Source organism: Quercus robur, chromosome 11 (genome assembly GCF_932294415.1).
Source record: "Quercus robur chromosome 11, dhQueRobu3.1, whole genome shotgun sequence".
NCBI lineage: Eukaryota > Viridiplantae > Streptophyta > Magnoliopsida > Fagales > Fagaceae > Quercus > Quercus robur.
Window position 1 is genome coordinate 46,622,464 of NC_065544.1, and position 13,988 is coordinate 46,636,451.

General features: G+C 47.8%; 1 protein-coding gene across 1 annotated transcript; it reads right to left on the bottom strand.

The window, feature by feature from the left end:
• Positions 1-10,093: 10,093 nt before the first annotated feature.
• On the bottom strand, positions 10,094-11,515 carry LOC126705116 (uncharacterized). Its single transcript, XM_050404063.1, has one exon. It carries the CDS (start codon positions 11,513-11,515, stop codon positions 10,094-10,096), a length of 1,422 nt encoding a protein of 473 aa, XP_050260020.1.
• Between the last annotated feature and the right edge of the window lie 2,473 nt (positions 11,516-13,988).

Consider the following 13,988-nt stretch of genomic DNA (forward strand, 5'->3'; position numbering starts at 1 on the left):
GGAGAGAAGGCAGAAACGGCTGGAGGACAGGGAGCATCCAAGAGGAGAAGAAAGGTCCGGATTGGGAGAAGGATCGGCCCAGACACACCGGACAATTTCAAGCGTCTCAGCACATCGGCAATATGATGATAGAGACCGGGAGCTGGAGCGGCTACGCAGATTGGTAATGGACTTGGAGCTGGAAGCAAGGGGTCGGCGCCACGAAAGGAACCACAACCCCCAACCCAGGAGAAACCGTGGCGAGGAGGGTTCCAGCCGATCTGTTACGCAACAATACCGAGATCGATCACGCTCACAAGAGTCACATCGACACTCCCGGGAGACGCGTCGTAGACGGGACCGTTCCCGATCGCATGGCTATGATAACCAAGGGTCAGAGTCACCAGAGGAGCGGCGGCACCACAACGCCGCAATGGACGCCATGAGCAGAGCCTTGCGGATGGCAGCCCGGTCTCCATTCTCTGATGAGATTGAACGGGCACCCATGCCGAGCAGATTCACACGTCCACCATTCAATTCCTACGAGGGGAGGACAGACCCCGTGGAGCATGTCAGTCATTACATCCACATGATGTCTTTGCATTCGCACAACGATGCATTGATGTGTAAAGTATTCCCCTCCAGTCTCGGCTCTACCGCATTGAGATGGTTCAGTGGGTTGCAGAAAGGTTCTATACACAGCTTCGCCGAGCTGATTCAGGAATTCGGCAGCAGGTTCGTAACATGCAGCCGAGTGCAACAGCCGGTCGACGCATTGCTTTCCATGAAAATGAGGGTCGGGGAAACCCTTCGGAGTTATGCCAGCCGATACTGGGAACTCTACAACGAGATTGGTGGAGGAAACGAGAAAATTGCGGCTAGCACCTTCAGGATGGGGCTCCCCGAAGATTCTGAATTGCGGGAGTCGCTGACAAGAAGACCCCCGGAGGACATGAGACAACTGATGAGACGCATAGAGGAGTACAAACGCCTGGAGGATGACCGGCTGCAAAGCAGGGGGAAAGCTCCTTTTACGGGGAGATCTCGGCAAAGCATCTTGCCGCCAAAGCCAAAAAGGGACTTCAGAATGCAGGAACCAGAGGTGCAGATCGAAGGGGTTAATGTGTTGTTTAAAGAGCCCGTGCACAAAATATTGGAATGAATAAGGAACGAGCCATTCTTCAGATGGCCGAACAAAATGGGGGGCGACCCATCTCGGAGGAACCAAAACCTATACTGCACTTATCACAGAGACAAGGGGCACACCACAGAGCAGTGTAGGGTATTGAAGGATCATCTCGGACAGTTAGTGAAGGCAGAGCACCTGAAAGAGTTTGTAGCAGATTCCACTGACCGGGAGCCCGGGCAGGGCGCCCAACAGAAAAGGAACCCCCTTCCACCACCCCTGGGGGTAATCAACGTCATTCATGCCGCACCGAGAAGAGCAGCAGTGGCAAAAAGGGTAATGACAGTGGCTTGCACGGAGGGAGAATCATCTAATAAGAAAAAGAAAGTTGGACGGCTGGACATCTCGTTTGGAGAAGATGATTTGGAAGGAACGATCCAACCTCACGACGACGCTTTGGTGGTGACAGCCCGGATAGGCGGATTCTTGGTGAAGAGGGTGATGATTGATCAAGGTAGCGGGGCTGACGTCATGTACCCGGACCTCTTCAAAGGGCTCGGGTTGAAGACCCAGGATTTGGCGAAGTATGACACGCCATTGGTCTCGTTTGACGGGAGAGTTGTAATTCCCGAGGGGCAAATCTCTCTCCCAATGGACATGGAAGGCAAGGAAGTCATAGTTACATTCATAGTAGTCCGATCATTCGCACCTTACACCGCGATCCTGGGGAGGTCGTGGATTCACGCCATGGGCACTGTTCCGTCCACCCTTCACGTGAAAGTAAAATTTCTTACTGAGTATGGAGTTGCGGAGGTAAGGGGGAATCAACAAGTGGCGAAGCAGTGCCTCGTAGCCGCGGTCCGGTGGGAAAAGGAACAACTCGGTCAAGCTGAGCACGCCGAGAAAGAGACTGCATAGCAATTACAGAAACCCCGGGAAACTGGGGCGGACGTTGCCGAGGAGGTGCTGAAGGTGAGAATTCTCCCAGATAGTGACAAATATTTCCAGATAGGTACAAGCATGAATGACTGGGAAAGGGTAGAGATGTTGTTGTTCCTGTTGCAGAACATAGATGTCTTCGCATGGAACTCGTATGAAGTGCCCAACGTAGACCCCGAGTTCATTGTTCACAAACTCAACGTGGACCCATCATTCCCCCCGAAGAAGCAAAAGCCAAGAAGAGCATCAAAGGAACACGTCGATGCAATAAACATAGAGGTCCAGCGACTGAAGGAAGCCAGGGTCATAAAAGAAATATTCTTCCCGAGATGGCTAGCAAACACTGTCGTAGTGAAGAAGAAGAGCGATAAATGGAGAGTTTGTGTGGACACACCGATTTGAACAGAGCGTGTCCCAAGGACCCGTTCCCGATGCCCAAGATTAATCAGCTAGTGGATGCCACGTACGGGCACCCGAGAATGAGCTTCCTGGACGCCTTCCAAGGCTACCACCAGATTGCCTTGGCGCCCGAGGACCAAGAAAAGACAGCATTTATATCCCCGAACGCAAACTATCACTACGAGGTCATGCCGTTTGGATTGAAGAATGCCGGGGCCACCTACCAGCGTATGATGACAAGGATGTTCCGAGAAAAAATTGGATGCACGGTTGAAGTTTATATTGACGACATGGTGGTAAAAAGCAGAAAAGAGTCGCTGCATACTGAAGACCTTCGGGGAGTATTCGAGATACTACGACGACACAAGCTGCGCCTGAATGCCGAAAAGTGCACTTTCGGAGTGGGGGCTGGCAAGTTCTTGGGTTATCTGATCTCCACTCGGGGAATAGAGGCTAACCCCGACCAAATAGAGGCCGTCAATCGCCTCAAACCACCGAGCAATCCTAAGGAGGTGCAAGTGCTCACTGGGATGTTGGCCGCCCTGAACCGATTCATCTCCAAGTTTGCCGATCGCTGCCGGCCATTCTATCAACTTCTGAAGAAGTGGAAGGGGTTTCAATGGGACGAGAGCTGCGATGAAGCTTTTCGAGAACTAAAGGAATATTTGGCGAAGGCGCTGAGGTTGACAGCCCCGGAGCCCGGGGAGGATCTGTTTATGTACATTGCAGTCACCGATCATGCCGTAAGTGCTGTGTTACTAAGGGACCGGGGAGTGCAAATGCCGGTGTATTACGTGAGCAAAACCTTGGTCGATGCCGAGACAAGGTACCTGCCTCTTGAAAAGTTGGTTTTGGCCCTGGTGCACGCCACGAGGAAGTTACCACACTACTTCCAGGCACACACAGTGTTCGTCCTCGCCGAGTATCCATTGCAATCACTATTGAAGAGATCCGACTTCACAGGACGGATTGCTAAATGGGGGACTCGGTTGGGATCGTTTGACATAAGATACCGACCTAGAAGCTCGGTGAAGGGATAGGTTCTCGCTGATTTCATCGCAGAATTTACACCCAAGAATGAAGGCAAGGTAATCTGTAGTGCGGAGATTCGCCCGTGGAGGTTATTTGTGGACGGCGCATCAAATGCTATGGGGGCCGGGACTGGTATTGTCATAATCACCCCTGAAGGTATGCGACTGGAACACTCTTTCAGATTGGGGTTCAAAGCCTCGAACAACGAAGCCGAATATGAAGCCCTACTGGCCGGGTTGAGGGCAGTATTGCATCTGGGTGCAAAGGACGTGGAGGTCTACTCGGACTCTCAGCTGGTCGTTTATCAGATCACTGGGGCCTTCGAGGCTCGGGACCCCCGAATGAAAGCTTATCTAAGTGCGGCAAAGCAAATTATCGGTCAGTTTGGAACGGTAAAGATATCCCAGGTAGCCCGGTCACAAAACAAGCATGCTGACTCTCTTGCCACGTTAGCCTCATCGGCTACCGAGGACACGCCGAGGCTTATCACGATAGAACTTATAAGGGAGCCAAGCATCTGTGTGAAGACTGCTCTTGACCAGGCCGGAGTAAAGGTTGCGCAGGTGGCGGTAGCCGGACCATGCTGGATGAACCCGATCATAGACTTTCTTTCCGAAGATAAAGTTCCAGAGGATGAGGCCGAGGCCAACAAGATTCGACGAACGGCTCCCAGGTACTGGTTGTCTTCGGACCGAAAGTTGTACAGAAGGTCCTTCGCGGGCCCTTACCTCTTGTGCCTGCATCCTGAAAGAGTCAAGGAGCTTCTAACCGAGCTACATGAAGGAGTGTGCGGCGGGCATGCTGGGGGACGATCTTTAGCACACAGAGCAATGACGCAGGGGTTTTGGTGGCCACAGATGCAGAAGGATGCCGCCGAATACGTTCGGAGCTGCGAACAATGTCAAAAGCACGCCCCAATGATCCATCAGCCGACAGGACGTCTAAATCCTGTCAGCAGCCCGTGGCCATTTGCACAATGGGGGCTTGACATCCTTGGGCCATTCCCCCGAGCAACGGGGAACCGTCGATTTTTACTGGTGGCTGTAGATTACTTCACAAAGTGGGCTGAAGCTGAAGCCTTGGCCAATATCCGGGATACTGACGTAAAAAAATTTTTGTGGAAAAACATAGTTACAAGGTTTGGGGTACCGAATTCGCTAGTGACAGACAATGGGCTACAGTTTGACAGCAATGCTTTTCGGACCTTTTGCAGCGAGCTCGGCATCAAGAACAAGTATTCAACCCCGGCATACCCCCAGAGCAACGGCCAAGCTGAAGCAGTAAACAAGACTATTTTGAACGGGCTCAAGAGAAGGTTGGATGGAGCGAAAGGAAGATGGGCAGAAGAACTACCCAGTGTTTTATGGGCCTACCGCACGACCCCCAGGAGATCCACAGGGGAAACCTCGTTTTCTCTGGCATACGGAGTAGAAGCAGTGATACCAACCGAGGTGAGCTTATGCAGTGCACGGGTCGCCGGGTTTGACCCCGTACAGAACGCCGACCTGATGATGGAGCATTTGGATTGGCTAGAAGAATGCAGGGAGGCTGCGACCGTACGTCTTGCCGAGTATCAGCAGAAGCTGGCCCAAAGGTACAACCGAAACGTAAAGGCCAGGGAATTCAGTGCCGGGGAGTTAGTGTTAAGAAGGGTAGTGGGGAACATGCGGGACATGGCTGCAAGGAAGCTTGCTCAGAGTTGGGAGGGACCATACAGAGTCACAGCCATCGCAAGTGCAGGGGCCTACTACTTGGAAGACCTGGACGAGAGACCGCTTCCCCGACCATGGAACGCCAACAACCTGAAGAAATTCTACGCGTAATCATCGATGTAAGCCAGAACTTGTATTCTATTAAGATTAAGAGCATGATGAACTTTTTTTGTTTATGCTGTTTTTGACTCTGTAACCGCACACCAAGAGAATCGCCAATAAATTCTAAGGACAGAAGCCTGACCCTCGGCTCGATCAATATCGCCGAGCAGGTGAAAACCTTAAAAATAAATCCTAAGGACAGAAGTCTGACCCTCGGCTCGATCAATATCGCCGAGCAGGTGAAAACCTTGCAAATAAATCCTAAGGACAGAAGCCTGACCCTCGGCTCGATCAATATCGCCGAGCAGGTGAAAACCTTACAAATAAATCCTAAGGACAGAAACCTGACCCTCGGCTCGATCAATATCGCCGAGCAGGTGAAAACCTTACAAATAAATCCTAAGGACAGAAACCTGACCCTCGGCTCGATCAATATCGCCGAGCAGGTGAAAACCTTACAAATAAATCCTAAGGATAGAAACCTGACCCTCGGCTCGATCAATATCGCCGAGCAAGTGAAAACCTTAAAAATAAATCCTAAGGAAAAAAGCTTGACCCTTGGCTAACCCTTTTACAAATACTAAGTCCAATAGCGCTCTCAAATTACCCACAGCGCCGCACAACAGGTTTTAGGGGGTACCATTCTATTAAGCGGCCATAGCACTGGTATAATTCAAGCAAAACACAAACAGATATAAATTCATTCAACAGATTGAAACGGAAAAAGAAAACGGACTACTAATTAAACAAGTAAAAACAATTGTTCAATCACCACATCCCGGTGACATGGGCAAATAAAACCGATAAGTTAAAGCAATTGTTCAATCACCACATCCCGGTGACGTGGGCAAATAAAACCAATAAGTAAAAACAATTGTTCAATCACCACATCCCGGTGACATAGGCAAATAAAAATAAAATAAAAATAAGCTAATAAGTCAAAGTAAAATCAGCTGGGAGGTTGGGTCGGCGGTGGCACTTCCTGCTGGACGGTCAGGGGAAAAGGCTGGCCCTCACCAAGAAGCTCCTGCACAGTAGGTATGCTCGTGGCCTCCATTTCCTCGGGCTCGGCATGAGAATCGATTTGCTCAACCAACTCCCTCATACTGGCCGTCTCCTCCTCGTCAAAAGCAGCCGGGGCATCCTGGACGGCAGGTACAGGGTTCGCAAATGGAATCTGGTTGGGGTCTCTCAGCGGCGAATCTTCAGGAACTCCCATTGCCTGAAGAGCGGCTATCCACCCGGCCTCGAAACCCATATTCCGAGCCCGAGCCACCACCGGCTCTGCGGAATTCTCGGCGTCGGCAAAACCTACGTCATACCACTTCTGTTCCGCGGCCGCCAAGCCTGCCCTGAGATCGGCGATCTCCTCGGCACTGGAAGTGTTAAGGCTGATGGCTTCGGCTAGTTTGACTTCCATCTCATTTTGCTTGGTCAGGAGCTCTGCATTCCTTTTTTCTGCCAATGCCCGGAACTTCTCCGCAGCAGCAGCCTTCTTCTCAGCAGCCTTAGCAATCTTCAGCTTTTCCTTAGCTGTTTTCACTGCTGACTCCAGCGCCCCCTTCTCGCGCTCGTTTTCCTCATCAAGCTCTCGTGCCCGGCCAGCCACAATGTGCGCCAGTTGAGCGGCCTAGCAAGCACGGATGTTAGCAAAGAAACAAAAGGAAACCTATATGGAGTAGATAGAGAAAAGAATTACCGCAATGGCGTGCCACTCTAACCGGCGCCCCACAGACTCCTTGGACCCATCATCGAAAGCGTGCACGTCCTCGGGAAGTTGGAGAGCTTCAGCCAAAGTTTGGGCAATACGGCCGCCCTCGCCTTTATCCCACATCCGAACAGAGGCGGTTGAGGGCAATGGCTTGCCGTCCAAAAGGAACTTTGGCTCCCACGCTGGAGCCACTTGGGAGGAGGACGCGCCCCCCGTGCCAGCTTCGGTTGGCGGCTCGCGGATAACGATCCCACCTGTTGGTCGGGGAGGAGTCTGGACTGCGGCATCCCCCGGGCCCGTGGAAGGTTATTCGGATACTTTCTGCTTCTTACGGGCCCGTCCGGACTGCGGAGGGGGAGGAGGCTGAGACGCTGGACCCCGACCCTGAGTAGGCGGGGGCTGGTTGGGAGGCCGGGCACCAGGCACGAACCGGTCGAGGGTCATGACTCTCCTTGCGACCATTCTTGCACCGGGTTGGATCGCTTCAGCTAGCAAGTTAGCAGCTTCTATCACTTGCTGTTGAGGCTCGGCGGGTGGATTCTCGGGATGGGGCTGCTCTTGGGCTTGGTCCCCTTGCTGTATGGCTTCGTGAGCTCTCTCTCTAAGGCGCTGAGATACCCGTTCCGCGGAATCGTCTCGCAGGGGAACTAGTTCGTCCGCAGCAGTGAACCACCGACCAAATTCCCTCGCTTCCCCGGTTGTAAGCTTCGGCGGCAAAAAATTCACGTACCGGACATCTATGTATGATAGCAGGGGGCTGTCAACTATCAGCGCCTGCTTAAAAGGCTACCAGGTAGAATAAACCGGCTCTACTCCGAGGATTAGGTGTGAAGCCCGGAGTTGCCCGTCCCAATGCACGTAGATCTCGGAACGGAGGACGAAGTTTAAATCCCTGGTGTGGACGGCTCTGAGGTCCTGAACAAACACTTTGCCGTCTGCAAAAGAACAGGTGACGCATTAGCCTTTAACAATAAAATTTTTTTTTTTTTTACTCCAATAAGAAGAAAAGAAGAGGCGGTGGAAAACAATTATATGAAGGGGATGGTACGAACCCACTTCTCGCCGTGTAAGGGGGCAAGGGATCTCCCCGGCAAACCAATTGCCGCGCACCCTGACGAACTCCCCGGCGGAGTTCCTGTTCGAATCGGGTAGGCACGATATCAGCCGTACCCGAGCATCCCTTGTCTTTAAGTAATAATTGGTGGATTTGCTCCCACAGAGGCTATACATTTGGTTAATATCATGGTGGTCTAACTGTAAGTTAAAGGTATGGTTCAACTTGCTGACACAACTAACTACCCGATAAAAATTGGGGGGAAGCTGGTCAGGGCACAACCCATAGTAAGTGAGTGTGCTTATCAAGAGGGGATCTACGGGGAACCTAACTCCACCTTCTAAGATGGACATCAAAGGAAAGAAGGCTGTACCCTGCCCTCGGTGGAGTTCCATATCACTCTCATGGCAGTAAGCCACGTCCACGTCATTGGGAATACTAAATTTACTCCTAAAGGTGGCCAAAGCAGCCGGGGATTCTAGAAGGTAAGAGTAACCCATCTATAAAGCCTAAAACTACGAAAATGAACTCAAAGAAACAAAGCTGAAGGAACAGGAAGGGGAAGAAAGACTTACTTTGGGCTCTAAGGAGGAAAAGAACACTGAGCAAGCAAGCGCACAGAAATGTGGTCGGCAGAGAGTAAGCACTAAAGATCAGAGGCGAAGGAAAAATGGAATGGTGTTCAGAGAGGGACTATTTATAAAGCCAAAAAGAAGTGGGGGGAGAAGAAACGTTTATTCAAGCAATAAATGGGCACAATTTACGAGCGACCCAGCGACTGCCAAACGTAACCGATTCGCGCGCCGCTTCGGTCCACGAACCGTCAGGCAATAATGACGACTGCGTCTGGCGCCGCGAGACGGCGCGTCTTTTGAGAATATTAGTAAAAAGTAACAATCATAAGTCCCAGATAAGAAGGTTCCCCGAGGTCAAGAGGCCCAAACAGCTCCTTGATTCTTCTCGGTGACCGAGTATGAATCAAGGGGGGGCTATTGTACGGCACCGAGATCCCAGGCCCACACAGGCCCTGGGCCCAGTCCCATACAGGCCCTGGGCCCAGTCCCATACAGGCCCTGGGCCGAGGCCCATACCAGCCTGGGGCAAAGGTCCAGCAAAAAGGTCCAGTTGTCCTGCGCCCTTCTTGGAGCTTCCTTCATGTATGAACAAACGTAGGGCATTGAATTCCGAGAGGTGGTCGGACAAACGTTCTCGGTCAAATATACGAACTGTTCCCGGGAAAGTGTGATATTCCCAGGGAACTGAGTTGCCGAACATAGTCGGTCAAGATGGAGCCAAGTTCCAAGATCGTAAATGCTGCACCGCCCTTTCACCTAAACACCCACTTTAATCAGATAATATTGGACCTCCAGTAGCACTAACGGTGGCTGTAATCATAATCTCCCCACTAACCTTAGCTATAAATAGAAGAAAGTTGAGAGAAGAAGGGGTTCAGAAAAATTGAGAGAAAACAGTCAAGGAGAGGGTATCATCTGAGTGTTACTTTGAGTCTCTCTGCCGAGAACGACCCATTATAGGAAATCCTTAAGCCCACTACAAATTAATTATGAGCCCAAGTGACCTAAGGTCCAGAAGTCTTATACTTGGTTCTTACACCAACAATTGACCTTTCCCCGAGATTAGAGTTGAGCAATACCTGAGTATCCCCATCTCCAACTTGGTGATTTGGCAGAGGCTGAATAACTTCACCGTGACTTGAAACACCCGTTCGAGGAACCTGCTGCGGATGGCTCTTGGTTTGAACCCCAGCCACTTCCTCTCTAATAGACTTTCCACCTAAATCCTCCAACCGGTTAGAAATTACTCCTCCGGTGACAGCCCCTTGAGTGGAGCTTCCCTTAATGGGGTTTGACTCTTTTCCCAAGGTGGGGCGATCACTGGCCATTGCATCTTCTTGAGTGGACATAGCAGCTCCCAAAGATTAAGGATCAACACTTGCCGTAGCTGTGAACATAAAATTGGAGTCATCTCGTGAACTAGTACCGTAGTTGGATTTTGATGTGGAGCGAAAGAGATTTGCTCTAGAATGTTCGTGCTACTCTCACTGGATGTATATGTGCCCTACTATGGGCAAAGTCTTTTTTCCCTTTTACTGAAACACGCTGGGCCTGTGTAGTAGCTAATCCATTATTAAAATGGCCCGTATGACCTGCATCCATAAGCCCAGTAATTCCCTTAGAGTGGCCCATATCCTTCCCTTCATTCCCCTTAGACACCGTGGCCTTAGGCTCTTGAACCCGGCTTTCTGGAAGAGCCTCATCAGCCTTCCTTTTATTTAACTCCATATTATTGATCTTGGACCCTACCCTCAAATAAGCTGTCCCTCCACTCACTCTGAGGTAAACAATTCCACTACTCTCTAGCGTGTTCCTTACACCTCTGTTTCCTCGTCGTTTTTTGGTGACCACTACCCACGGACCATAAGTGTCCTCTTGCTCAGGAGACCTAGGGGCCTCGCCTAGAGTGGGGTCCCCCAAATCACACCCAACGTGTGAACTGTTGACCTGGCCATCCACACTGTCACCATTAACGATATCTGTCATGGGCATGCTCCGGATCGTGTAAGGACAAGCCTCCTTCCGGTGACCAATCCGGCCACATGAAAAACAAAACCTATGAATCCCTTCATAGTTAACCGGTTGATGGATGCCTCCGATAAGGATGTTCGTCACCAATGGCTTGTCTAAGTCCACCTGAATGCATAACTTGGCAAAGCGACCTCTTGCCTCAGCAGCTGTGTGAGTGTCAATCCGAAGAACCTTGCCTACCGAGTTCCCAATCTGCTTTAAAACCTCCACTTCATAATACTCAATGGGTAGTTCATTTAGTCTAATCCATATTGCGATGGATGACACATTCGTAGTGGAAGGTTTAAAATTTGGTTCCCAAGGACGAATCGAGAGGAAATGCTCCCCTATGAACCACAGGCCATTCCTGAGGACCTTATCATGATCTTCCTTGCAGCTGAACCGTGTTAAGAAGAAATCCTTTCCTAAATCGATAACATCCAATCTACCATTGGGCTTCCAAAGAGCATTAAGCCTGGTTTGAATATAACTGAAACCTACGGACCTCCCATAAACTTTGACGATGAGTGAGCTAGCCCAGACCGCTCTGATGCGATGCTTCACACCCTTGGAGAGCTTGACAGCTGCAAACCCTTCCCTTAGCTCTTCCAACTCCTCATCTGACTCTATATCTGCTTCCATATGTTCCTCAAAAGCAAAAGCTTGGTTATATGCCCCTGGTATTTCCCCCAAGAGCTTGTCTTTGAAAGACGATTTCTCACCGTGGCTAGGGCTATTAAGACGACCCTGTGACTGAAAGCTACTATCATGACTGACCGAGAAGCCAGCGTGACGTACATCTTTTACTTTTTTATTGCTGCGTTCTAGCTCTGCTTCCTCCTCACTAGAGAAAGCACGACTCTTAGTACGGACCATTTTTCTCTTTTTTTAGGGGAATTATTTCTGCCACGTTCTACTTGATTTTCTGTCAATCACAAATGGCCACATATTTTCTTTTCTTTCTTTATAAGTCCACTAATTTTTTGAGTAGGTTCATTAAATTTTAAAATAGGAGAAAAAAACATATAGCAATTTTTTATTTGTGGAGCGTAAAATTAGGAAAAATGATTTCTAATTTTTAAGAGAACTAAACAATGCTATTGAGAATTGCAAATGAAGTGATGAGTTTAGTTTTTGAGAACATAAGTGAAGCTAGAGTTATAGGTAGATAGCAGACAAAAGTGTTATTGAAAAAAATGAAGTGAAAACAATAAAATTACTGTCAAAATTCACAACACTACGGAATTTACCTACCACACCACCTCACCTCACCTCACACACATATACCAACTATAATCTACCATTTATTTATTTATTTATTTTTTTGTTGATGACCCATGTTTAAAGTGATAGACAAAAAAAAAAAAAAAAAGGGTAAAATATCATTTTTGTCTCTAAATTTTCACAAAAGATTGTTTTTCGTTCTTAAACTATTAAAAATTTATTTTTCGTCTCTAAACTTTTCAAACCGTTTTACATTTTTTCCTTCTATCTATGTTTGTTAATTTGTATCATACGTGGCCTAATGAAGTACCGACATGATATCTGACTTGAACTAAATTATTTTATATATAAAAAATAGACACATGGCTAAGAGTTATTGGTACCCTAATAACTATTATTTAAAAGGACAAAATTATGCCCACAACTTTAATGATCCTTTAGGCCTCCACAATTGATTATTGAATGTTACTGTCCCATGGTCTGTCCATTGATGTGATGCAGTTAGACATTGATCTGTTTTGGGAAAGCTGAGATAACCCTCCAGAGCTTTACCTGCCAGACCCAGTACACACACACTAGCACACATTCATCTTTAGTTCTCATTTTTGTGCAGGTTACACCCTCGATCAGAAAGTGATGTTGAGTACTTGCATGGGATTTTAGAATCAATTGCACATATTGAGGTATGAGGACTCCCTTCTATTTGTTTTAACTTTCTTGCATATTCGTAAAGAGGAAACATGTAATCTTCAACTAGAAACTAATGACTTGGACGTGTATTATTATATAATATTCAGGCAAAGGCTTATAGCTTATTGAAGGATCTAGGAGCAACCCAAGTTGAAGAAGCGTTCACGGCTGGAGGTGGTGCAAAAAATGAGAAATGGTCAAAGATTCGTGAGAGGGTACTTGGTTTGCCTATGAGTCGTGCAATTCAAACAGAGACTGCTTATGGAGCGGCTTTATTGGCATTGAAGGGTGCCCAACAATGTGCCCAGTGAGAGCAGGGTGGAGGGGATAGACCTAAGTTGCACCGACACAGACATGGATATGGATACGGATACGGGAGTATGGCCATTTTTGAAAAATAAGAGTATGAGATGGCGGCAATTAAATATTTAATTAAATTTTATATTTAGACAAATTTTTAGACATAAAATACGTTTATGTGTAGAATTTAAATTATGTAAGAACTACAAATAAGTAAACTAACACCTAAAGTAGTACAATAATACACATAAAATGTTTAGAGTACGAACCAAAAGTTTAAATAGGCTACATTCAACATCAAACTAAAAACATAAAAGGAAAATAATTTGTGAATTTTTGTTTTTTTGTTTTCACTACTGGCATGTCCACCGTGTCCATGCCATGTTGAAAAGAAAAAAAAAAAAAACCACTCGGACACCGGAGTCCGGCGAGTCTTACCAATATCAATGTCCAACACATGTCGGACACCAGTACTTTGCCAAAAATGGCGAGTCAGTGCAACCTAGGGATAGACCATGTAGATGGCAATGGAGTGAAGGCAACAGAGGAGAAACCCAACATTAAGTGATGGTTCTTGTTGGGTTAAAATGAATTGACCTCTTGTAAATTAATTAATTACCAAGTTAACTAATTAGTCAAATTACATGCAATAGCGTGGTAGCACAAACAAATCACCAAATAACTAAATGTAGCGGAAAATAAATTTGACACAGGTGATTTGTTTATGAATAGAGAAAACCACCAAGACAAAATCTCATCGGGTGAATTTAAGGTCACCACTCTCGAGAATCCACTATTATCAATTCTAAGTGGTTACAAGTATAAGGAATCTTACCAAACCTTTTGGCCTATATTAAAATACCAACCTACATTTGAACTCTTACCCCAATACCCAATTGAACTTGTATTGTAGCGGCAATCTCTCTGTTCAATGCACAAATCCCAGTACGTGACTAACCAATGATGCACAGATTTTAGTACATAACTAAATCACCAACTTGAGAAAGATGTTGGCAGCAAAGTGCTTCAGTTCATCAACAATGAAGATCAGAAAGCTTCATGGTCACAAAACCCTTGGCATAAAAACACAGTAACTTCTACAGAGAGAATGATGAACTAGAGCAATTCTGCCTCC